Source organism: Schistocerca nitens, chromosome 2, assembly GCF_023898315.1.
Source record: "Schistocerca nitens isolate TAMUIC-IGC-003100 chromosome 2, iqSchNite1.1, whole genome shotgun sequence".
NCBI classification, from domain to species: domain Eukaryota; kingdom Metazoa; phylum Arthropoda; class Insecta; order Orthoptera; family Acrididae; genus Schistocerca; species Schistocerca nitens.
In genome coordinates this window covers 797,853,306-797,880,397 of record NC_064615.1, presented here as the reverse complement: position 1 = coordinate 797,880,397, position 27,092 = coordinate 797,853,306, and the positions used below count along the sequence as shown (strand labels likewise).

Sequence of the window (27,092 nt, the reverse complement as noted above, 5' to 3'; positions counted from 1 at the left end):
GTTGTTCTGGGTACTGATTTCTCAGGATCTATGCACCCAAATTGCGTGACAATGTAATCACATGTCAGTTCTAGTATAATATATTTGTCCAATGAATACCTGTTTATCATCTGCATTTCTTCTTGGTGTAGCAATTTTAATGGCCAGTAGTGTATTTCACTCCCGCAGGCACCGTGAAGCACACACATTATGCCACTGACGAGCTACATATGTATCTGTGCTACTTTTTATGATAAACTGCTTGAACACACGTCTAGAATATAGTATTACGATGGGTTCTGCTGGATGCTTTTTAGCAGTTAACATGAAGTATCCAATGCGTAAGGATACAATGTTCAAAAATGGTTCAAATGGCTCTGAGCACTATGGGACTCAACTTCTGAGGTCATTAGTCCCCTAGAACTTAGAACTAGTTAAACCTAACTAACCTAAGTACATCACAAACATCCATGCCCGAGGCAGGATTCGAACCTGCGACCGTAGCGGTCTTGCGGTTCCAGACTGCAGCGCCTTTAACCGCACGGCCACTTCGACCGGCGATACAATGTTGTTCGAAGTTTGTTAGTACGTAATTTGTGATATGCAGAAACCGACAAAATGTGCGGTGTTGTACCACGGAATTATTTTCATTAGTTCTGGGTGGGTAACTAATTTGAAAATAACAGTATTTTCTGGCAAAATTATTTGTATTTTTGAGGTTTCACCTCCCCAAGGACAAGCTATTTTCTGTTTGTTTGCAGGGTACATATCTTCATTCTTGATACACACTGACATCCCCGCGACTCAGCACCGTAGTGCACCGCTAGAACCATAAGGGATCAAAAACATTTATCTATATGTATTGGCAGGGTCAGTAAAACACGAAGAATAACCAGGACTCCAGCGGCGACAGCACTGTCTTGGCCCTTGCTGACTCCTGCCGCCATTCAGCAGCTGGTTAGTCATCGAGTTTCACTGTTCCTGCTAATACATCTCGAATAACAAATGTCGCACTACACTAATTTGGGACCGCTCTATCGAATGGGTACGTAAAACTCCACTTTACAAATCATTTTTCTGTACTGAATAATACAGAAAATAAATAACAAGGGCCATTAAATGTGTTCTATCTCGGAGACCAGATGTACATGTGACAAGTTGAACTGAAGGCAAACATTGCGCAACGCATTCTGAACGTGACCCCTGGGACACTCAAATTGGTTGTGGAACATGCTAATTCTTAATAGGGCATATGTCCATACGCTTTTGTATAGTGTGATTAAATTAAAGTTCCAGTTTCAAAAGGCTGTTAAAAGAATCACTGCTCAGAACGATGTCAAATTTGAACGGAAGATTATCGAAAATGGAAACGTTATGGAAACAAATAAAGTTAATGACAATTATGACACTAGATGGCGGTGTAAGTAGTGAAAAAAGCAAAATAAAAGACGCATCAGTTTGCGTCTGAGACGCTCGGCTTTACTGTGTCAATGCACAATCGTGCGCAGCTGGTAAAACTCATTTACAAGAATGGTGATTGTGTCTGGATGTGCAAGGGTATGAAAAACAAAGCGTTGGTTCGATATAGGCCAAGAGTCTGGAAGAAACGATTACGAAATTCGAAAAGACAGTCTCTTTTGAAGTGCAGTGTGTCAGAGGGAGGAAAACAACTGATCCGACGTCAGTAGGGTAAGTGGGCACTGCGCTGCAGGAGGGGGTCGAGCGGTTGTGTGCGAACATGCAGTGCACGGGGAATTGCCCGAATTTTGGACATGCGTGTGAGTACGGTGCACATAATTCTGCGAAACATCCTACATTGCTATCCATACAAAATTATCTACGTTCAGAAGTTACTACATGCTGACGTTCCAATAAGAAAGACGTCTGCGCTATAACAGAATTTCTTGCAGGCTTGGAAGTGGACAATGAATGACATGGAATATTCTGTGGTCAGGTGAAGCGCGATACTATCTCCAAGTACATTACAGAATATGACCAACGAAAAATCCGCTCCCACATCAACCGGTACCGCTTCAACACGCAATGGCAACTGTGTGGTGCGGGTTGACGGCATCATTTATCGTTGGGCCATATGCACACATCAAAAAAAGTTGTGCATCACCTCGGTTCCGAGAGTTCCAGAACCAGTACAGAAAATTGGAATAGAGATCAACATAAACATCATTTCCGCCCTTTTTATTGCTCATGAAAGCCACACATTGCATTTTGTACCACCATACAGCGAGACCTTCAGAGATGGTGGTCCAGACTGCTGTACACACCGGTACCTCTAATACCCAGTAGCACGTCCTCTTGCATTGATGCATACCTGTAGTCGTCGTGGCATGCTATCCACAAATTCATCAAGGCACTGTTGGTCCAGATTGTCCCACTCCTCAACGGCGATTCGGCGTAGATCCCTCAGAGTGGTTGGTGGGTCACGTCGTCCATAAGCAGCCCTTTTCAATTTATCCCAGGCATGTTCGATAGGGTTCATGTCTGGAGAACGTGCTGCCTACTCTAGTCGAGCGACGTCCTTATTCTGAAAGAAGTCATTCACGAGATGGGGGCGCGAATTATCATCCATGAAGACGAACGCCTTGCCAAAATGCTGCCGATATTGTTGCACTATTGGTCGGGGGATGGCATTCACGTATCGTACAGCCGTTACGGCGCCTTCCATGACCACCAGCGGCGCACGTCGGCCCCACATAATGCCACCACAAAACAGTAGAGAATCTCCGCCTTGCTGCACTCACCGAGCGAGGTGGCGCAATGGTTAGCACACTGGACACGCATTCGGGAGGACGTCGGTGCAATCCCGCCTCCGGCCATCCTGATTTAGGTTTTCCGTGATTCGCCTATTGCGCACAATTTGAGTCGTGATATGACGTCCTGTGGCTGCACGAAAAGCATTATTCAACATGGTAACGTTGCTGTCCGGGTTCTTCCGAGCCATAATCCGCAGGTAGCGGCCATCCACTGTAGTATTAGTCCTTGGGTGGCCTGAGCGAGGCATGTCATCGACTCCGTCTCCCTGTATCTCCTCCATGTCCAAACAATATCGCTTTGGGTCACACCGAGACGCCTGGACACTTCCCTTGTTGAGAGCTCTTCCTGACACAATGTAGCAATGTGGACGCGATCGAACCGCGGTACTGACCGTCTAGGCATGGTTGAACTACAGACAGCAAGAGCCATGTACTTCCTTCCTGGTGGAATGACTGGAAGTGATCGGCTGTCGGACCTCCTCTCTCTAACAGGCGCTGCTCAAGCATGGCTGTTTACATCTTTGGGCGGGCTTAGTGACATCTGTGAACAGTCAAAGCGACTGTGTCTGTGATACAATACCCACAGTCAACGTCTATCTTCACGAGTTCTGGGAACCGGGGAGCTGCAAAACCTTTTTTGATGTGTGTGGTTTCAAGGCTGATGGGGTCTACTGGTCGTGTTACCTGTACAGTCACTGATAAACGTTATGGGAGTTTTTGCGCACCACCTTCATTCCAACCCTTCAACGGCGTGAATGTATGGATAAAATTATTTTTATGCAAGATGGTGCTCCTCCACAAATTGCAGAACCAGTGAAGCAGCTGCTGCAAAGACATTTTGGAAATGCTACAATGACGATTGTTTGTGACAGCACGGCAATGTAGCTTGTCATAAAGCAGCATCTGCGAGACAATAATCTGCGGAACGTAACATCCCTGAAATGTTTCCAGAACGAAATTTTCACTCTGCAGCGGAGAGTGCGGTGATATGAAACTTCCTGGCAGATTAAAAGTGTGTGCCGGACCGAGACTCGAACTCGGGACCTTTGCCTTTCGCACTTGCCCGCGAATGGTAAACATCTCGAGTTCTAGTCCCAGTCCGGCACACAGTTTTAATCTGCCAAAAAGTTTCATTCCTGAAATGAACTGGTCTGCCGAGAGTCCCAATGTGAACCAGTGGAACACCCTGTGGACGAGTTCGAACGTCGACTTCGCTCGGAGCCCCATCGTCGACATCACTGCCATCTCTGGTTTGCGCTCAGGAAGAATGGGCTGGCTTTCCTCCACAGACATTCAGACACCTCATCGAGAGAGTGCCCGGCAGAGCTGAACGCTGGCGCAGTGCAGGCGGCCACGTACCACGGCGGAGATGGCCCTGGCGACGGCGACCGGGTCCCCGCGCAGCGTGTGCGGCAGCGCCGCCCTCTCGAGCAGCAGCGCCACGGCGGGCAGCACGGCGTCGTCGAACTGGCCGAACACCCAGCGGCGGCCGCGCGGCCGGCGCGCCGAGCCCAGCCACACCTTGCCCGTGTCCGACAGCACGTACTCGCGCCGCAGCTCCTCCTTCTCCAGGTGCACCTGGTCCTCTGCAACACACCACCACCAATTCCCTCACCGCAGGCAGAGCATATCTCAGGGATCAATACGTAACCTCCATTTACAATATCTCTCAAGCCCTCGTGCTGAACTTGATCTAGTGGAAGCCGTTGGAGGTTGAGGAGGTGCGGGTGAATAGCTAGCCAACGATGATCTACAGGGTGGTCCATTGATAGTGACCGGGCCAAATATCTCACGAAATAAGCATCAAACGAAAAAACTACAAAGAACGAAACTCGTCTAGCTTGAACGGGGAAACCAGATGGTGCTACGGTTGGCCCGCTAGATGGCGCTGCCATTGGTCAAACGGATATCAACTGCGTTTTTTTAAATAGGAACCCCCATTTTTTATTACATATTCGTTGTAGTACGTAAAGAAATATGAATGTTTTAGTTGGACCACTTTATTCGCTTTGTGATAGATGGTGCTGTAATAGTCACAAACATATGGCTCGCAATTTTAGACGAACAGTTGCTAACAGGTAGGCTTTTTACATTGAAATACAGAACGTAGGTACGTTTGAACATTTTATTTCCGTTGTTCCAATGTGATACATCTACCTTTGTGAACTTATCATTTCTGAGAACGCATGCTGTTACAGCGTGATACGGAATCAATTTGAAATCCCTTATCAATAGCGGTCAAAACTTCGTGTGAGTAAGGAGCTAGTTGTGTTTCTTATGTACGATAGGACATGGAGAAGGCAGGTGTCGGTATAAGCAGATCTCACCTTTGCACCAGGGGTTGAAGAGCACGTACACGTCCGTGTCGTGCTCGTAGCTGCGTCTGACGTCACGGCGGTCCGCCCGGCTGCTCTGCACTACGCACCGCCACACGCCCACCGGCGCCACCGTCGATATCTGCACCTGTAGGCACACTCCGGGTCAGCCCCCACCTTGCCGGACTGGCGGCTCCAATTCACTAAGCCACACATATCGCATAAGTGTGGTACTACAAGGAGAAAGAAATACAGTGCGTCATTTAGATGTCTTTTTTTTTTTACGTTACAATTCACTATCCGTTATTCTCAAAAAGACAGTACTATGAAACCTACATCCATATTACGTTCGACAAAATTATGGTTACTGAATTTACTAGTCTCTATCTGCAGTTTGTAACTGCTACGGTATCACTTACCACTATCACCTCTCCACTGCACCAAACCTATTACTGTAGGTCTGCGGATGCCGACATCCGCGGATTCAATCTATCATAATAATTATCGTTGTTTTAATTCATTATTATTAATCATTTGATGCAGAGCACCAGTACAGTGGCTGCAGTATCCTGAAAAAGGTACACTGAAGCGCCAAAGAAATTGGTAAAGGCGTGCGTAATCAAATACAAACATATGTAAACAGGCAGAACACGGTGCTGCGGTCGGCAACACCTATGTAAGACAATAACTGTCTGGCGCAATTGTTAGCTCGATTACTGCTGCTACAATGGCAGGTTATCAAGATATAAGTGAGTTTTTACGTGCTGTTATAGTCGGCGCACGAGCGATGGGACACAGCATCTCCGAGGTAGCGATGAAGTGGGGATTTTCCCGTATGACCATTTCACGAGTGTGCCGTATATATCAGGAATCCGGTAAAACATCAAATCTCTCGGTGCGGCCGAAAAAAAGAACCTGCAAGAACGGTACCAGCGACGACTGAATCGTTCAGCGTGACAGAAGTGCAACCCTTCCCCAAATTGCTGCAGATTTCAATGCTGGGCTATCAACAAGTGTCAGCGTGCGAACCATTAAACGAAACATCATCGACATGGGCTTTCGGATCACGACACAAAGCTTTACGCGTCTGGGCCCGTCAACACCGATATTGGACTGTTGATGATTGGAAACATGTTGCCTGGTAGAACGAATCTCGTTTCAAATTGTATCGAGTGAATGTACGTGCACGGGTATGGAGACAACCTCATGAATGCATGGACCCTGCATATCAGCAGTGGACAGTTCAAGCTGGTGGGGGATCTGCAATGGCGTGGGGCGTGTGCAGTTGAAGTGATATGGGAGCCCTATACGTCTAGATACGACTATGATATCTGATTAGCTGCATCCATTCATGTCCATTGTTCGTTACGACGAACTTGGGCAATTCCGGCAGGACAATGAACACCCCTCACGTTCAGAAACCATACTCCAGGAATACTCTCTGAGTTTAAACGCTTCCGCTAGCCACCAAACTCCCCAGACATGAACATTATTGAGCATATCTGGGATGCATTGCGACGTGCTGTTCAGAAAAGATGTCCATCCTCTCGTACTCTTAGTATTTAGGGACAGCCCTGCAGGATTCATGGTGTCAGTTCCCTCCAGCACTACTTCAGACATCAGTCGAGTCCATGCCATGTGGTGTTGCAGCACCTCTGCGTGCTCTTGAGCGCCCTACACGATATTAGGCAAGTGTACCAGTTTCTTTGGCTCTTCAGTGTACTTTCGACATTGATAGCTGCAACGTATAAGGACGAAGCACGCCTTTCTTCAATTGCTACATGATTGGATTACTGTGTTCGTCTCACATAAGGAACAACGTTTGGTATAAAATCATATTTAACGACAACTTGTAAGGCAAATGCAGCTGGCTCACCAAATTTTTCGGAAATTTCAAATAATTCCTTTCTTTAAAGTTGTAACTTACGGAACGTATCATAGCTATGATGTTTTAAAACCTGGTTATGATCAACATATTTTTACTTAGACAATGGAATGAAAATTACGAAGTGCGGCTACAGCCGACGAAAGTATAGACCAGGGGCAATGCTACTGGGAAGCTGCAGCGTAAGTAACTTATTAAAATGATTTATAAAATCCACGAACGTGAATAAAAGACCTGCGGGTAAGATAGTGCAGATGCGATGCGGAAACGGATTTCATTCCTTTTAGCCGCAAAGACCTCCATTTATCACTTCTAGCTTACGAAAAATGACTTTTTGCGATTACTATTACTGACTAGCACTCTGTTCTACATTCGCTCGTGCTAGTTTAAGAGACTGGATTCGTTTTCTAGGGAGAACTAGTTTCAAACGTGTGCTCCGCCAACCGGTGTTTTGTTTAACATTGAGCATCCGGGTGTTCAGCCGAATTACAGTTTCCATTTCTGCACAATATTTCGACATCCGAGGCAGCCGTCTTCCTCAGGAGCTCAGAGTTTTGCTGTTATGTGACTCGTTGCCTGGACTTCAAGCAGCCTGTGGACTATTGTTGGTCTCACACCGTTATTTAGTGCCCAGTTCCATTCAAAAATGGTTCAAATGGCTCTGAGCACTATGGGACTCAACTTCTGAGGTCATTAGTCCCCTAGAACTTAGAACAAGTTAAACCTAACTAATCTAAGGACATCACACACATCCATGCCCGAGGCAGGATTCGAACCTGCGACCGTAGCGGTCTCGCGGTTCCAAACTGCAGCGCCTAGAACCGCACGGCCACTTCGGCCGGCACCCAGTTCCATTCCCGACGTCCACTGTGCCCTTTGATGCTCTTTTATTTTACAGAGCACGCTCTAAGACTCTGTGAAATGCAAACTCTCTCAGTGTTTTCCAGCTGTATTGGATGTGATGGTCGACGCGATTTTAATAAATTGAGCACCGGACCCAAAGCGTATTTAAATTGAAATCTCCATCCCCGTGTATTAGGTTTTTCTGAAATCTTTATTTCGAAAGTCTCAGAAACTTGCTGTTTGCAGCACGATACTGGTCTCATCGTATTTAATTTCAAAATGCTTTTCCAGGCAGTGCTCTGCAACAGCTGATTTACTTGATTGTTTTAGCCGGTTGTGTCACAGATGGTCCTTGCTTCTCACCTCGACTCTTCTGTTACTCTGCCCAACGAAAGGAAGATAAATCGCTTATTTACTTTATGCTGGCCCAGTATCCGGAAAGACTAGTAGATTCCTAAGGAAATATGGCATTCGGTGTAATTCGCTCCCTTCAACTAAGATAAAAAGTATTCTTTGTAATGTTAGAGACGATCTGGGTCTCCGGAAGCTGGATGTGTATCGCATGCCATGCGAATGTAGCATGTCTTAAGGGGGGCACGCTATCAGAACATTCGAGGAGAGATTCAAGGAATATCTGCGACACACCCGGCTAAAACAATCAAGCTGTCGCCGAGCACTGCCTCGGATACTATCATGATTTAAAGTACGATGAGACCAGTAATGTGGTGCAAACTCCAAGCTACTGGGACAACGTAATTAAGGAGTATATTGAAATAAAGATGTTAGAAAATCCAATAAACAGGAATGCAGATTTCATTTTAAATAACGCTTGGGGTACAGCATTCAATTTACTAAAATCTCGCCGACCATCACGACCATGAGAGTTGGAAAATGCTGAGGGAATTTGCGTTCCACGTATTAGCACGTGCTCTATAAAACAAAAGAGCATCAAAGGGCGCAGTGGATGTCAGGAATCGAATTCGGCTGTAAACAGTGGCGTGAGATCAAAATAGCTCACAGTCTGGTTGGAGTCCAGGCAGTGAGTACACATAACAGCAAAACTCGCAGCACCTGAAGAAGACTCTTGAGTCGGTCGTCCAAATACTGGGCAGAAAATGAAAGTACAAATCGGGTGAGCACTCGGAAGACCACGAATCAATCAAGCAGAGAAAACCTGAGAGATTTTTTGTTTGTACTTCCTTAAAAATATTAAGTTGGTGCGAAAGATCGTAACGTTTTCGTTTTGCATGTAGCTTTTCGAGTTGCTGTGGGTTTATTTATCTACCGTCATTTTTAGTCTATAGTTCACTGTAGCTATTTGAGTTTACATATTGGCATTTTGTCATATGGAAATAGGTGGTGGAGCAGTGGACGCGAGAAGATGGAGTACCAAGTGGAGAAAGCGGAACATTTCCGACATATTCTTCCCTTTGAATTCTATACAGGGGTAATACGAGAAGCAGAGGAGGCAGACAGAAACATTTGCACAGAGAGTGGAGATAATATCATTGGACAGAACACCGCGAGAGAATGGTTTTCTCGTTTTAAGGAAGATCGTTCTAACATTAGTGGCTCTCCATGTTCAGGAAGAACTTCGGAGTTTGATGAATATCGTTTAAGCGTATTAGTCCATAATGATCCATTTCAGTGTACTCGGGAACTAGCAAATGTGATGAACTGTGAACATTCCACCATCGTCCGCCCCTGGTAGCTGAGTGGTAGTCTGCCTTTGGCAGGGCAACAGAGCGGACGCGTCCGTGTTTACCGCGTGCGGAGCGCGAGCTCGCCTTGTTTACATCCTGACGGCCGTTGCTTAAGTGCCGGCTTACCGTATACGATCCATGGCGAACCGTTACCGTAAATCTACACTCCGAATTATTTTCTGCAACGATTATGCCCGACCCAAAGCACTCGAGATGGAGCGTTTTCTGCGAGAGGAAGTGAAGATCCCGGCGACAGATATTATCGGCATACATTTGTCGATCGTGAGCAGCACGGTCTATGTTAAAATCATTAACGACGCGGGGTACGAACGCATCCTTCGTGAGACCAAACAGGGGCTCCGCTTCTGTCATGATGATGGCGATGTGGGGGCGGTAACCGTCGACCACGCGGGCTTAGATATGCCGTCGATACGCATTTTCGAATTACCATTCGAACTTCCTGCTGAGGAAGTCGTCGTGGCACTCCGACCATAGGGCACAGTCCATGGCCACACTGCGGAGAAGTGGACACAGTTTTGGACATATCCTGTCCTAAACAGGGTCCAACAGGTCACCATAGATCTCCGAAGCCACGTCCCGTCATACTTACAGATCGGCCGATTCCGTGCAATAATTATACAAGTATACGACGGCCAGCCTCGGACCTGTTCCAGATGCGGCAAAGAAGGCCACCTTAGATCCGAATGCCTACAACGGCGTATTACGCAACTTCAAGCTGCCAAAGGACCACCCACGCCGCAACCTACGGTTCTACCAGTGACCTACGCCGCTCCACTTGCTTCTCCTATCGCTTCGCAAAGACGCCCGGACGCCATCAACGACGTCACAAACGAGCCCGACCAGACACCGACGGAGAGCGCCTTGGACGGCCCACCACCTCAGACGGTCATCGACGCCGCTCTGACGATGCCGACACAACCAGACGCTGACCCTGCCGTCGGCAACATGATGGAGATCGACTCGTTCATCGTCCCTACGGGACGTTCCTGCCAGAGCGACGCGACTCCCTTCCGTCGTCGGACACGAAGGGTCGCGTAAGGAAACAACGCTCTCCGAAACGTCGCAAGAGAAGGCGCCGCACCGTTTCCGGCCAAGAGGAGACGTTGAAAGTCGACGATGACGCAACCGTCGACCAGCACGACGCCCCAGAACCCGCTACCGCCGATGAAGACTGCGCAGGGAAGCCGGCCGCTGTGACCTAGGGGTTCTAGGCTCTTCAGTCCGCGCTGCTGCTACGGTCGTAGGTTCGAATCCTGCCTCGGACATGGATGTGTGTGATGTCCTTAGGTTAGTTAGGTTTAAGTAGTTCTAAGTCTAGGGGACTGATGATCTCAGATGTCAAGACCCATAGTGCTTAGAGCCATTTGAACCATTTTTTGAGCGCGGAGACATCCATCGGTGTGCCTGCGTCCGTCTCCCCGACACCCCATGCGGACGCTGAACTACTTCACGGACATATCCTAGGCGACACTACTCCACGCACCATTACATCATTTTCTGCAGACAAAATGGACGACACACCGGTGGCCGCTTCCGCGGCGTAGCACGAGGACGAGGTCGAGAAGCAGGACCTGTTACGGGACACTGCTCCATCGGGGCCGAAACACTAATCATACTCTTCCCAGAATCCCCTGCGGGAGAGAGGGATAACGATCCTCTGCGACGCCCACGCCTTTACAATGACGCCAGAGTGGACCAGCCTCCAGCAGTCCGCTACCAGGCCTACCAGATAGCAACCATCAACACCAACAACATTCGTTCCAGGGTGAAAATCCACATTATGCAAGAGATGTTGTGGGCTTCTGATATTGATTTCGCCCTTCCGCAGGAAGTTCACTTGGTCAGTCTCCCGGATATAAATGACTATACTGCCAACGCCTCCGCGAGTGATCCTATGGGCCGCGGTGTGGCCATCTGCGTCCGTCACGGGATTTCTGTGACCGACGTCGCCTTCCTTCCATCAGCTTGGGCCATGGCACTTACTGCCATGGGGACACGCATCATTAACGTCTACGCTCCTTCAGGCGCCGACCAACGACATGAAAAGGCCCAGTTTTATTCCGAAGAAATCGCCCCCCTGTTTTTAGGGCGATATGACCACTGCCGTTCTGCACCCCAAAGATCAGATTCCACACTATACTACATGTCAGGAACTACGTATAGTGGTGCGAGACCTCTTGCTTCACGATGCCTGGGAAGTTCAAGACGGCGACTGTTCTGGCCATACCTTTCTTACCAGTCATTCCACAAGCCGACTAGACAGGATATATGCTTCACAAACTCTTAGATCTGCGATACGGGGCGCCGAATGCTGGCCACTGGCCCTTTCTGACCAGTGTCCTTACATCTGCACGGCCCTCCTTCCGCCGCAATCTGTATAGCGCAGCCGTGCGCCATAGAAACTAGATACTTCTCATTTGCATGACCTGACATGTCGCCAACAAGTCACTGAGACGGGGACAGTCTGCGAACGACGGCTTCCCCGCTACCGCTCGACATTGACATGGTGGATGGACTGTGCCAAACCAGCGATACGGAGGACACTGATGAGATACGGGAAGGACACGGCCGACTGGCATCGCAACACTGTTGACATCTATTATGCTATTCTCCATGATCTGGATACTCAGCCGCCAACCCCAGACAACCTGTTGGAACGGCAAAGAACGGCGACGATAATTGCACTGGCAAGCCGAAAATTGGGAGGGGTAGGGCTATGGACGCGGGCGCCACGATCATGTTGGTTTAGAAATTCCATCCGTGCATCATATAGTGTCCGACCAACGACGGCGTCGTCGACAGGTCATCAACACTCTGACCACGCCTCATGGCACGCAGGTGACCAATGAGAATGACATCGTCCACGCATTCGTCGAACACTACCGTCGCACTTATAGTGAAGAAGATGCTGATACTGAAGCAGACGACTCCATTTTGCATTACGTCACGCGCACCCTCCCCCACACGGAGGCTGATGCTTTGACAGTGGCGGTAACGCGAGACGAAGTCGACAACGCAATCGACAAAGGTGCAGTCAACAGATCGCCCGGCATCGACGGCTTATCGATTGTGTTTTAACCGTACCTTCAGGGACCTCATGGCACCGCGAGACGAAGTCGACAACGCAATCGACAAAAGTGCAGTCAACAGATCGCCCGGCATCGACGGCTTATCGATTGTGTTTTACCGTACCTTCAGGAACCTCATGGCACCGCGGTGGACGACTATGTATCAAGAACTGATGACATCTGACCAAGCAATACCATCCGCCTTTGCTGAGAGCATCATCATTCCGGTCCACAAACGAGCCGTGGTTCGACGGTCACCAGTTACAGACCACTCACCCTACTCAATGCCGATTACAAAATTTTCCCTCGCTTACTGGCAATGCGGCTGGTTCCGAACAATACTCCCTCATATCCTCTCCCCAGAGCAAACGACACCTGTGGGACAGGTTAACATACAGACTGCTACAGGGGAATGCCGCGACTTAATTGCGATGGCGGCGGCCTGCATACTCCGTGCAGCAAACGTCGCTGTAGACTTCGACAGCGCCTTCGATAAAGTGCGCCATCGTTTCATGTTTTCGTTTGCGGCCCGAATGGGCATCCCCCCTCCGTTCCTCGACGTCCTCCGGCGTCTTTACAACAGTGCCAGTTCACGTGTTCAAATCAATGGACGTTTAGCAGGGCCGGTACCCATCTGCCATTCCATATGGCAAGGGTGCGCCATCTCTACCATCCTGTATGCTATTGCCCTTGAGCACCTCATTGGGGGCTTGACAACCAAGCTCTCTGGTCTCACCCTACTCCAACACACTTTTCGCTGTCGGGAATATGCTGATGACCTCCTCCTTCTCATTCGCTGCGGCTCTGAGATTCGAGCAGTCCTCGAACTGATTACCCGTTATGGGCCTGCCGCCGGCAGTGCCATCAATATCGCCAAATCTTCTGCAACGCACATTGGACGAGGTTTCCAGGAAGGTGAAGTGGCACCCTTGCCGCTTGTGCGGACTTTCCGGTACCTGGCATTACCTTTACCCCCGCGGTCTCACGCACAGAGGCAACGCATTTCTGTCGCCTGTTACACGTCATCCGCAACGACGTTCGCCAGAACCTCCTGCGCCGCCAGGACATACTTCAACACGTTGAGTTTCTTAATCTTTAAGTGGCATCAAAATTGGTCCACATCGCGCAAGAACAAACGGCGTGGTACTGGGCCAAAAAGGGGAATATGGAGAAAATAATAGAAATCATGGATGTGAGGGTGGAGGATAAGAGGGAAATACGAAACAGAGGGGAGGAACTTTGGCAGAGGGCTTGGGAGGAAGAAGAAACTGGGAGAAGGACCTTCCAGTTTTTACCAGATGTAAAAGAGCGTGGGGGCATGAAATTTTTTCGAACCTACACGAGGACTCATTCACTTTCTCAATGGCCGTGGACCCTATCCGACATATTTATGTCGGTTTGGGAAAAGGGCAACCCCCGAGTGTGACTGTGGCGCGGCAGAGGGTACTCCCGACCATGTGGTTTTCGAGTGCCCTCTCTTCAATGATGTCGCGACAACGCTCTGAGACAGACTTCCAAATAACAACACATACCAACTACTCAGACAAGAAGACACTTTTCACACTTTGAATGCATTGGCAGATGGGGTATCACGGAAAGTGTTAGCAGAATACCTGAGGGACCTAGAATAGGTATCAACTCGTAGATCAAACCGATTGAGACCAGATCCCATTCCCATACCGCCAGTGCGTGGGCTGGCCGACTTCCATCATAGTTGGAAACCGCCACGTACAGGACTAGGGGGGGGGGGGGGGGGAGAGGTCAACACCACCGATTACGACAAAGCACCGGATAAGACGTAGGTTAAGTTAGTTTTGTAGGACTTAGGACATTAATTTAGGGAACTTCAGCGATTACCTACCTGGCCAGCCCAGTGCCAGGGGCATGCTCCTCGGGATAAGCTCGTGGAGCCTGGCTATCGTAAGTAGGTTTGTACTCTACTGGCACACCTGTGACGCTGCAGGTAATAGTCATTTTAGATTAGTTAAGTAACAAGTAAGTTAGATCAAATTGCCCATTGTTGCAGAAAACTAAAACTAACACACTGTAGTAGTTAAACTGTAGCTCACTAACATAACTGTAATAGTTAAAGCCGCATTGTAATCCAATTTATGCATCACTTTATGACCCACTAATCATCTTGGGAGGTGGGTTAACATGTATAACTAGTATTTTTATTGAAATAAAGAATTTTTTTTTTTAAGTTCTCCTTCTGCCGACTGCGATTTGGCGCAACCTTCAGGCGGCTTTTGGGTATTACCTCACGGCTGGTTCCATGTTTAAAGTTCATTATGAGGCACTTACCCTGCCCCCACGGGATGGTGGCCTCGGGCTCGACAATGTCCGTATGCGTGCTGCGACCCTGCATATGAGTACCATGAGAAGACAGTGGACAGACCGGGGCACATCTCTAACACGCAGCTTGCTTGAGATCCTCCTGCCTGCTTCCACCTCACCACCGGTATCTGTCGGCCATATCATCCATCATTTATCTCATATTTTGACCTTTTTCGTAGACTACAGTAACATACATACCAGTCTCCCAGATATGCGCCCACCTAGGACTAAGGATTTTTACAGCCTCCTACTGCGCCGTGTTCCCCGGAATGTGGTGGAGACCAAACATCCCTCTATCCAGTGGCTCATAGTGTGGACTACCGTCCTCCAGCCCTTCCTTCCTACGGACGTCCGGGCACTGTGGTATCGCATAGTCAACAGGAAATTTGCCACGAAACAGAGAATGTACAACATTCACAATCTCCTCTTTGTCTCCTTTGCCAGCAACTGGATACAGATGACCACCGTCTGACATGCACCTCTTCGCAAGATGTCTGGCGCTTCGTGCAGCAAATCAATGCCTGCTATCTCCGAGTGCCACCAGACTCAATCGAACCTCGAATGTTTCTATACCCGGAGAACAAACATTTTCCCGCCGCTAAATGTCATGCTATTACGTGGGTCAAAGGTTGAGCGGTCGCTTAACTCTTTCATGAGGGACCTAAATCCAGCCTGGACTTCTAGACCTATTTACGAACAGCCCTTGCAGCTCTCGAAAACACGCCACAACGCCGAACATTATTTGCTAACTATCTTCGAGGGGTCTTTGTTAGACCTCCAGTAAGTTGGGGGAGGGGGGGGGGAGTGCCTCGAGTATAGGGCACCTACCCCTCCCCCCCCCCCCTCCCGGCGGTGTCTTAGTTTAAGCCGCCTATGATCGATTATACCTCTGACCTCCGCGGACGGGAGAGCGCGTCGTAGATTTCACGTATTTTATTTCTTTATTCTTTTCCTTTTTCTTTTCTTTTTCTTTACCTACGATTTATATTTTTCTCCTCTGTCGCCGATGTGTTCCACATAATTTCATGATAATATTGAATAATAAATGAACCACAACAACGCCTTCCACTTCCGTTGATTCCTGTGTCTCCACTTTCCTGTGCCCCACAAGCTCGATGGTGGTGAGGGAGACACTGTAGCCAGGCCTTGGGTTTCCACCCCTGCCCACTTTTCCCCCCAAGATCCCACCGGTCCACTATCTCATTAAAAGAAAAGAAAAAAGTGATCAGCTCAACGGAATGTCATCCTTAACGGCCCGGTTTCGATTCCCGGCTGGGTAGGAGATTTTCTCCGCTCAGAGACGTGTCCTTATCATCATCATTCCCTCCCCATCGACACGCAAGTCGCCGAAGTGGCGTCAACTCGAAAGACTTGCACCAGGCGAACGGTCTACCTGACGGGAGGCCGTAGCCACATGGCATTTACATTTTATTCCATCGTGCGACATTTGCATGCAATGGAGAAAGTTCAAAAATTGGATGTATGGGTTACGTTATTACTCCAAGCCAAAATCACAAAAATAATTGTGTGCGTCTCTGCTTGATCGTCATGAAATGACTCGTGAACAACACGGATGATTCCTACCCTACACGGTTATTGATGACGAGAAACGGTGTCTTTATGCTAACATAAGGGGAAAAAAAGGAATGGTTGAGTCCAAAAAAAGGAGCAGTTCATGACCTGCGTGCAGCCACAAAAAATAACGTTATCCATCTGGTAGAATAGCAACGCTGCGGTTATTAAGAATAGCTTCCCGGACATGTAACCATCTCAACTGACATTTATTGTCAACAACTGAGAAATGTTGCAGACGCACTCCAACAGCAAAGACCAGGAAGGCTGCGTGAAATGCTACTCCACGACAATGCCCGCCCGCACTCTGCTAGACTGACAAAAAACACTGTACATAAGTTGGATTGGTTAGTCATTCCGCACCCACATTGTTCACCTCATCTCGTGCCCTCATATTTTCACATTTTTCGCTCTCTGCCGAACAACTTTCGAGGAACATCCCTTCCGGATGAAAACGGGCTCTGAACATGGCTGGACGAGTCTTCGCCTCCAAACCACGTGATTTCTACAGTAACTGATTCGAAAAGTTGTCCCAGTGTTGTTAGACGGTCGTAAATAGTGATGGAGTACATATTATTGACGACGAAAGTGTCTGTTATATGTATCTGTTGTGTTACTATGGAAAAACGCACCAACCCAATATTGAGGCGAAAGTGGTATGTGTTTCTTTTGGAAAAGACGTTGCCAATTTCCTTCCCAATTCTTGTACTTTCCGCCAATGTGTCCTAACTACCTCTGCGTCGACAAGAAGTAAAATCCTACTTTTCCTTACATTTTTCTGGTACGTGCGAACGACGGGTAGATCAAATAATTAATAAAAATGCACTAAATCTATCTTGGGAGGAAAGAGTGCTACACAAAAACATGGATAAAAGATGGTATTGATTTACGGAATAGATCCTGAGGCATCATTAATCGTCAGTTTGGTTGTGGAGGGAAGTGCGTGGTGTATTGTAGAGGGAAGCCAAGGCATGACTACAGTACTAAGGTTCAAATGGATATTAGTTGCGGCAGTTATGCAGACATGTTGTTTGTACAAGATAAGACCAGCATGGAGAGCTTCATCAAAGGAGTCAGCGGACTGGAGGCTACAACGAACAACGAGTGAGGTAATAAATTTTACATGTGTCCTGCCACTAAGTAGGTTTCATCCCTGAAATAAAATACCCAGTGCTGCTACTCTAACCTCTTTATTCGACTCTGTACGTTTCGAAACACAAATTTCACTCAAAACAGAAGCAAGTGGAATTCAAAAAGTCACAAAGTTGATGAACAGGTTCAATGTTACAACAATTGGTACGTCCATGTCCTCAGTTTTCCCATTACCGAAGTGTCTTTGTGGAGTGGTACATTGCCCTAATTATCGCAATTTTCTTTTGCAATGGATACCTCCTCTTGCGTAGTTTTACCTCCTAAGCGGCCGTTTGCATGATAGTTTCATATATATACAGTCACTTCATGGATATGAGACCTTTGCTTTGATTGTACGAAATGTGTGTGTGGGGGGTGGAGCGGGGGGCAGCATATCTTGTCGGATATATCATTCACCTTACTGTTTCTATGTATTTGACTGTTTCTGTTTATTTTTGTTCGTATGTGTGGTGTTTTTTCCACCTGTTGCGCTTATCTTGCGTGTGTGTGTGTGTGTGTGTGTGTGTGTGTGTGTGTGGGTGGGTGTCAAAGCTATTACTTTGCTGAAACTTGTAATTATAGTGTCTGATAGTTCAGTATGTGTTTATTTTCTGTGACTTCCTTTTGAATTTGGAAAGTTTCTTGTTGTGTTATAAGATGTTTCTTTGTTACTGAAGATGTTTATTTTTTGTCTATTTCTATTGTGATAATATGATGGTTTTCTTGTAACTATTGCAGTGCAGTGTATTGAAAAACAGGTGTCTGTGTATGGAAGAAAACATGGTAATAATGTAAGGATCCAAAAACACAGGAGAATGGTTTGTGATGTAATTAAACCGAAATGTGTGCAAAATCACAATTATTACAGTGACCAGTGATGATGCTTTAAATGGAGCGAAACGCTTTAAGTCTAAATAGGACTTTACACAGTCGTGAAGGCGGCATAACGCTGATATTGTGTATCAAAACAGTGATCGCTGAAGAGAGGCTTCAAAACAAAACACGGCATGTATAATTTTTATTACTTGGTACGTTCGCCTCAGAGCTCTGGCCCGGTGGCTCAGCGTGTTCAGTCAGAGGGTTAGCTGCCCTCTGTAATTAAAACAAAACTGAACGAACGGATCAATGATGAAGTTGAACGGGTGTCATGAGACGTCCACCCCGAACAAATGCAACGAACAAAATGAGATCAAACGAGGTCAGCGCGACGGAATGGCATGCTAAGGGGCCCGGGTTTGATTCCCGGCTGAGTCGCAGATGACGAAGTGGCGTCAGCTAAAAAGGCCACCGGTCTATCCGACGGGATGCCCTAGCCACACGACATTTCATTTCATTACTTACTACCTTTATTTTCTTTGCCCCACATGCTAACATGCAGTTCCGTATCTACAAAAGTATGCTTAATTATTTTATGTATGATAACACCAAATAAGAGTCTACAGTGTGAATTTTTACGATTTCATTGACTTCTGATATCCTATGGTAGTGATACTTTACCCAAAGAGCTCAGAGGTATACATTCGGCTACTATGTCAGAACCGTGTCCTACCGCTATTTTACACTAACTATAATTAACTGTTTATTTGGAGGGATAGCTACGCCATCTTCTCTTAAGATTTAATTAAATAGCAAATATCCACCTAGGGATTCCTACTCTCCAATTAGAGGTGATAATGGTGAACTATAGCAGCCATTTATCAGTGATTTTCTATGCTGGCTCCCTTCAAAATTCAGTCCAATCAGAAAATTTTGAGCTCGTATGAAGTTTCGTTAACTGTCTATGTACGTCCCAACTGCGCCTTGCAAGGCATTTGTGCATAATTATGTACTAGCCCCGCGGAACTTGCGAGTTTTTGAAGTGTTCCTTCTTTGCATTATGTTTTAGAATTGGCTTTCTGCCGGTAACCGAGTATTTTCGCGTGCCACGGTAGCATATATGCATTTAAAATGCTCAGTTCAGTAGTTCCATTCCTCTTTGTTGACGATGTGGTTTTAATTTCTGCGTCTACACAGGCACTGACTTGCAAACAGCGTAGCGTACAGTAATTTCCCGTGATTCGATGAGTGTGCGAGTAGCTCGACCTTCAGTTACCTCATTCTTTCTGAGAAGCACATACATAATTAATTGACGTAGTTACAGACAGAGAACTATGGTCAATGTTTCTCTGCTGTACCTCGCTTTCGAAAGTAAACTGAAAAATTTTCACTGATTCCTTTTCTTTCCTGAGTCCATATAAGTGTCGGCCCACTTCACATTTATTTCGTAAGTAATTACGTGTGATGTATTCTGAAAAATTAGAGCCTCTTACTACAATCGATAAATTTTCTCTTTTTGCTACGTTATCGGATTCCTCTAATGCACCAATTAAAATAGTTTTTTTTAGTCATCATTCTTCTGACTAGTTTGATGGGGCCCGCCATGATCTCTGTGTTCCTCTACGGTTTTCACTCTTTACAGCTCCCTCTAGCAACATGGTAGTTATTCCATAATGTCTTAACAGATGACCTACCATCCTGTCTCTTTTCCTTGTCATTCCTTTCCTCGCCGATTCTCCGGAGAAGCTCCTCATTCCTCAGCCTATCAGTCCAGCTAATTTTCAACATTCTTCTGTAACACCACATCTAAAATGCTTCGAATCTCTTCTTTTCTGTTTTTCCCACAGTCCATGTTTCACTACCGTACAATGTTGTGCTCCAAACGTACATTCTCAGAAATTTCTTCCTCAAATCAAGGCCTATGTTTTATACTATTAGACTTCTCTTGGCCAGGAATGCCCTTTTTGCCAGTGCTCATTGCTTTTCATGTCCTTCTTGCCCTGTCCGCCACTGGTTATTTTGCTTCCTAAGCAACAGACTTGCTTAACTTCATCTACCTCGTGATAACCAGTCCTGATGTTAAGTTTCTCGCTGTCCTCATTTCTCCTACTTCCCACTACTCCCGTCTTTCTTCCATTTAGTTTCAGTCCATATTCTGTACTCATTAGACGGTACCTTCCATTCACCAGATCCTCTGATTCTTCTTCAGTTCCAATGATGACAGGAATTTCATCAGTGAATCTTATCATTGATATCCTTTCACCTTCAATTTTAATTCCACTCTTGAACCTTTCTTTTATTTCCGTCATTGTTTCTCGATGTACGGAGTGAGCAGTAGGAGAAAAAGACTACATCCCTGTCTTACACCCTTTTTCCGAGCACTTCGTTCGTTTTATATATCTACTTCGAAGCCGATCTGATAAAACTGATGACCTAAAAGACGTAACTAGTTGTGTTTGTTATCGTCCGCTAGACTATAATTGTACAATTACGTAGTCCTCAGGCTGTTTGAACATATACGGAACAAAGACACCTTTCTGACCGTGGTAAATTATAACTAACTTCAATAAGCGTTTGTATAGCTTGAATTTTTCAAGACAATTCTTTGGATATATAGAGAGCGAGTTTTCTTGACAGCATATAAGCTAAACTGTGCTGCAGCTCAACCAAATTCAAACAATCACATTGTCGGTTTGTTAACAGTCAGTCATCTAAATACTATCATGGTGTGTATAGTACTGACACTGACGGTTTACTAATGGCGGAAAAAACTTCACAACTCACAGAGTGAATACCGATATTGTCACATCATGCGCGTCACGAATTGTCCTCAAATATGCACACAGAACTACTGAAACAAACAGAAATAAAATCTTTCAGCTACCAAAAATGACCTACCTCTCGGTGAGACGTTAAACATTTTCAAACAAAGTTACTAAAACCTAAAGAAATATCGTCGATATTGGTGCAGGCACAGTTACTAGAGCGCAAGCGCCAGAAAGCCTTCAAGTGCCAAGTAAGAGACTTCCGCCTGCCAAAGCAAGAACCTTGGCAAGAAGTACCAGACAGGCAGATGCGACCACACTGACACCAAGTGTGCCAGACCCATACGGCGGAGATGCAAAGTGACTGCGAAACACGGGGTGCTTCACAAGTAACACCGCCCTATAAACTCGTGCCGTCGGATACACGGTTAGCGAAGATTGAAGTCGATGTAACGGCAACCGCGCCCCGGACAGCAGTAGCTGTTAAGGCACCATTTCTGGGAAGGAGTGTTGAGTCACCTTCGAATTGAATCCGCCAATCGGATTAACGACGTGCAGCGTTGTTTTGGCCGGCGTGGATGTGGTTTTTTGGAGGTTTCCCTCATCCCACTAGGTGAATACCTGGATGGTACCCATGTGCCGCCTCAGTTACATGATTCCTCTTCCGTCCCAGGCATGGGGTATATGTACCTGTGGAGTGAACATAGCCTACTGCGGATGTTCTCATCATCAGACCAGGATAGTCCATTTTGGGACTACGCTGTTTGCCTACAATTTGCGATAATAGCGAAACTTGAACATTAGACGCGTTCACCTTGTTTTGTGTACGTTTCCGCACGTTTGAGTTTTACTAACAGTGATGGTGCAATATTGTTGTTGCTGCGGATGTAAAGAGAAGAATTTGAAACGAGGACCAGTTACTCTTCATAGGTATGTACAAAAATGTATAATTTGAAATGTCGTATTGATATGACCACTTTATATGTTGAAAAATATTTAGACACGGAATTATGAAGTCTTGTATTATAGACATAATTTCTGCGATTTTATGGCCGTGTGTTTACGAGAAAAGTGCCAGATAAATTTGTAAGTACGTTTGAGTAAACAGTCAGTCAGTGGATACATATTGGCGCTATGTTCATATGCAGATAAATTTATACATGGCATTCTGATTAATCTCCTCCAATTTATGCAGTTTCTCAAATCCTTGTGTGTATCTAAGAATTTCTGCATGAGACAGTCTTCTACACAGTGTCATTATTGTAAAGTAATTAATTAGAAGAGATTCCACAATATGAATCAGTGCAGCGTAAAACGCAAAAAATATTGTTGGCTGTGATTTCTTTTATTACTCCAAAATTCGAACAGTGATTTTGTAATTTTTTATCTATTTTTGCAGAGTGTATGTTTTACTTTTCTGATGAGAAGACGAAAAAATGTAATGCATATTTTATTTGTTTATAAAAAGCAGAAGATTGAAAGAAGAAAAACTGAAAGTAATAATGGAAAAACGGGTGTTACATATAGCTTACTGTATTTATTGTAACAATTTCATAGTTCCATATCTTTTTTTTCACATCTTTCCATTACAGATGTTCGGACATTTATATCCAGTGGACTGGCCTGATCAGTCTTCAACCCTATGCCGCTGAACTTTCGGTTGTGGGGATGCAAAAACAATAAGTTTGGGTAACGAAGTACATGACCTGGAACAGACTATTGCTACCCATGCAACTGTTCGAAAGAGTCCGTGTACCAGGTGGTTATAATTAAAGTGCAGCCACTCATGGAAGTCCAGTGTGGGCTGTAACTATCGTATGGCAGCGAAACTTGGTAGATATTCTAATGCGTTAATGCGTAATCGATTTGCACTGGAAAAATTTAATTCCAATTTAGGCCACCAGGTTGCAAATCTGGTGTTATGAATGCAAGAAATGCATATGTAATGGTTCTGTGATGGGATCTGGGCAGAAAAGGTCAAACAAGTGAGAGAGGCATTATTTGCCATCCTGCATGAAAACAGCGGTTAGCACACAGTTGCGCCCTTACAAAGCGGCAATCATGCTGTACAAGAAGGTCTCAGTAACTTTCAGACGTTACGGTACACCTGACAGGCCCTCTGGGCGTATTCTCTTCAAAGAAGAACGAACCGAGAAAAAAGGTGCTTGTGAATCCACACCACACAGACTCATATGGCGAGTGCAACGGGTATTCGTGCACAACACCGGATTTAACAGTACCCCCAATTCGGTAATCCTGTGTATTCACTGCCTCCCGTAGTGTGAAATACGCCTCATCACTTCAAAGAATACAGCCCGGTCACATGTCATAAACTTTGATTTGCGCCCGAATCTAAAGAGCGCTGCTGCAAATCATGAGGTTTCAGTCGCTGCACCGTCTGGATCTTGTACGAGAACCAGTGTATGATGTTGTTCTTGTTGTGGTTTTCAGTCCCGAGACTGGTTTCATGCAGCTCTCCATGCTTCTCTATCCAGTACCTACTGCAACCTACATCCTTTATCGTGTAACTGAAGCTTAACGGATTCCTTTTAGCACTCGTGTGGATAACCTTAAACTTTTCGTTATTTAGCGTCAATTGCCAATTTTTGCACCATACAGATACCTTTTCTAAATAGGCTTGCAACTTGTTTTGATCTTCTGATGACTTTACTAGTCGATGAACGACAGAGAATCATGTGCAAACAACCTAAAACCGCTGCTCAGGTTGTCTCGTAAATCGTTTATATAGATTAGGAACAACAATGGGTCTATAACGCTGCCTTGGGGAACGCTAGAATCACTTCTGTTTTACTCGGTGACTTTCCGTCAATTACAAAGAACTGTGACCTCTCTGACAGTAAATCACGTATCCAGTCACACAACTGAGACGATATTGGTTGTTGTTGTGGTCTTCAGTGCAGAGACTGGTTTGATGCAGCTCTCCATGCTACTCTATCCTGTGCAAGCTTGTTCATCTCCCAGTACCTACTGCAACCTACATCCTTCTGAATCTGTTTAGTGTATTCATCTCTTGCTCCCCCTCTACGATTTTTACTCTCCACGCTGCCCTCCAATACTAAATTGGTGATCATTTGATGCCTCAGAATATGCCCTACCAACCGATCCCTTCTTCTAGTCAAGTTGTGCCACAAATTTCTCTTCTCTCCAATTCTATTCAATACCTCCTCATTAGTTATGTGATCTACCCACCTAATTTTCTGCATTCTTCTGTAGCACCACATTTCGAAAGCTTCTATTCTCTTCTTGTCCAAACTATTTATCGTCCACGTTTCACTTCCATACAAGGGTACACTCCATACAAATACTTTCAGAAACGACTCCCTAACATTTAAATCTATACTCGATGTTAACAAATTTCTCTTCTTCAGAAACGCTTTCCTTGCCATTGCCAGTCTACATTTTATATCTTCTCTACTTCGACCATCATCAGTTATATTGCTCCCCAAATAGCAAAGCTCCTTTACTACTTTCCTATTCTAATTCCCGCAGCATCACCCGATTTAATTCGACTACATTCCATTATCCTTGTTTTGCTTTTGTTGATGTTCATCTTAAATCCTCCTTACAAGACACTGTCCATTCCATTCAGCTGCTCTTCCATGTCATCGGCGAACCTCAAAGTTTTTATTTCTTCTCCGCGGATTTTAATTCCTACTCCACGTTTTACTTTTGTTTCCTTTATTGCTTGGTCAACATACAGATTGGATAACATCGGGGAGAGGCTATATGGACGGCAAAACTTTCCTTGCTGTTGACCATGAGATGGGCAATTCTCGCGACACTGCATGAGCACTAGCACTACCTGGGACACAACAACCTCGTCAACAACCTCCATCTGGATAGGACGCCTTCCTCTCCCAGGTGCCACACCAAGCTCACCCATGTTTTCACATTTTTTCTACCACCTTCTGTAAACTACTTAATGACATTGTGCCTCTCCTCAGACCTTTTAGTCGGCAATACTCACTCAATGCAGCACTATAATTGCTGCCGTTCACATAGAACAATTTCACTAACAGTGCATCGCCTCTCTTCTCGATAGCCAGACTGTTCACTCACGACATGGCTTGTCAAATGACAGCGTGGATGTCCTACCGTCATACAAACAGTGTACAGCGACAGATAAGCATCCGGTGGCCAAAACTGGACCTAATTTTTCCAGCTTAAATCGGCTCCGTATTCACGCATTAGGTTATCTACCAAATTTCGCTGTCATACGATAATTACAGCCCACATTGGACCCCATGAGTAGCTGTACTTTAATTATAATCTTTACGATACTATAGGCACGAACTCGTTAGTGTTCGTATGTATCAAATCGTTGGTGAGGGCAACAGCCCTGTTTGGGGTACGCACCTGCAGAGTGAGCGTGGTCCCGTCCTGGTGGTGCACCTTGACGTCCCAGAGGCGCTTGTCGTCGTTCAGCGACTGCTGCTGCGTCACCGGCAGGATCACGCACGTGCCTTTTGTCACGGATGGCTGCGGACCTGCTCCACATACAAGTATTAGCACGTCAAACTCTCCGCTAAACACAACCTACCGTAACCTGCTATACTACACACATCAGATGGCTGACAAACTCTAGTTGTTATTTTCGGCCACATGTTCCCGATACTGTTCATAACAATTTATATGGGACGAATACTGAATCTGAAAATGCCTATTAAAATAACAACACCGATTTTTTTTCCCTTCGAATATGAACTTAATTCTCAAACTGTAACATTCCTATCCGTTTCTTGAATTTCACGTTCGCTTAACACAGTAACACGAAACATTGTGAAATAAGATTGTAATACAACTGATATAGGCCTCAATGTGTAACAAAATCTGAAACTATGTTAACCTTACATGTGCTTAAAAAAAACGCTGAATGCGGAAGGGTGCGAACACATTTTACAGCACAGTGTACTATTTGCAGTAGAGGAACTGTTCGCAGACGGTGATTTTTCGTATCCAAAGGACAATGCGTCCTGTCATAAAACAGCATATGTGAAGCAGTGGTTTGCGGACAATCACCATCATCGTTGCGTTCATTGCTGAGCGTCGTGACCCTATGAAACGCCTCCATCCCGGATGATTACCACGTTACTCAGGAGGTAGACTGGATATCTTCTTGATTTGAGCTATTCACCTTCTAGCTGATAGCCCTCTAGGTCTCATGCGCTCCATCTTTCCGTCCCTGATTACTTTTTCTAGATCTACCGTCAATATTGCCATAGATCTTGAGAACTTTTTGGCTGACACGAGAAGAAAGGAGCCTTGAGATACTGAGTTGCTCAATAATGGATATTAGTTCTTCTTCCAGTCCATTTTGTGTCCAGCATTTTTCTGCAGCACCAAAGCTCATATGCATCATTACGCTGCTTGTCTCTGCCCTTAGGGATCCACGTTTCGCTAGCGCAAAAGAAGACGGTAAACACAAATGCTTCAACAAGCCGGATTTTATGCTGTTCGTTATCACTCTATTCTAGCAGACCTTGGTGAGTTTCTTTATAAAAAAATCACCCTAGCGTGATCCGTCTTCTTACATCACCAACTTCCTGTGCCTCATATACGAGGGTAATCCCAAAAGTAAAGTCGCCTATTTTTTTTATAAGTACATAGACCTGTTTATTTCTACAATAGTTTACATCAGTTTACAGCTTCAACATTTAGCTGTTTTTCGACATAATCAGCATTTCTGTCGATGCATTTTTGTAGTCGCTGTGGCAGTTTTTGTATGCCCATGTCATACCAGCTCGCCGCCATGTTGTTAAGAAAGTTATGAACCTCTTCTTTCACCTCATCGTCGGACCTGAATCGCTGGGACCACAATTAACACTGACAGGTACTATGAGATTCTGAAAAACTCAGACGAGCAAT

General features: G+C 45.8%; 1 protein-coding gene across 2 annotated transcripts in view; it reads right to left on the bottom strand.

The window, feature by feature from the left end:
- Positions 1-27,092, bottom strand: part of LOC126237057 (hemocyte protein-glutamine gamma-glutamyltransferase-like) — a 181,706-nt gene that overhangs the window by 67,640 nt on the left and 86,974 nt on the right. For both annotated transcript variants that reach the window (XM_049946838.1, XM_049946839.1), the window contains exons 5-7: positions 25,584-25,714; positions 5,078-5,213; positions 4,110-4,336 (exon numbers count right to left, since the gene is read on the bottom strand). In XM_049946838.1, coding sequence (XP_049802795.1) covers positions 4,110-4,336; positions 5,078-5,213; positions 25,584-25,714 — 494 coding nt within the window. The remainder of the gene's footprint in view (positions 1-4,109; positions 4,337-5,077; positions 5,214-25,583; positions 25,715-27,092) is intronic.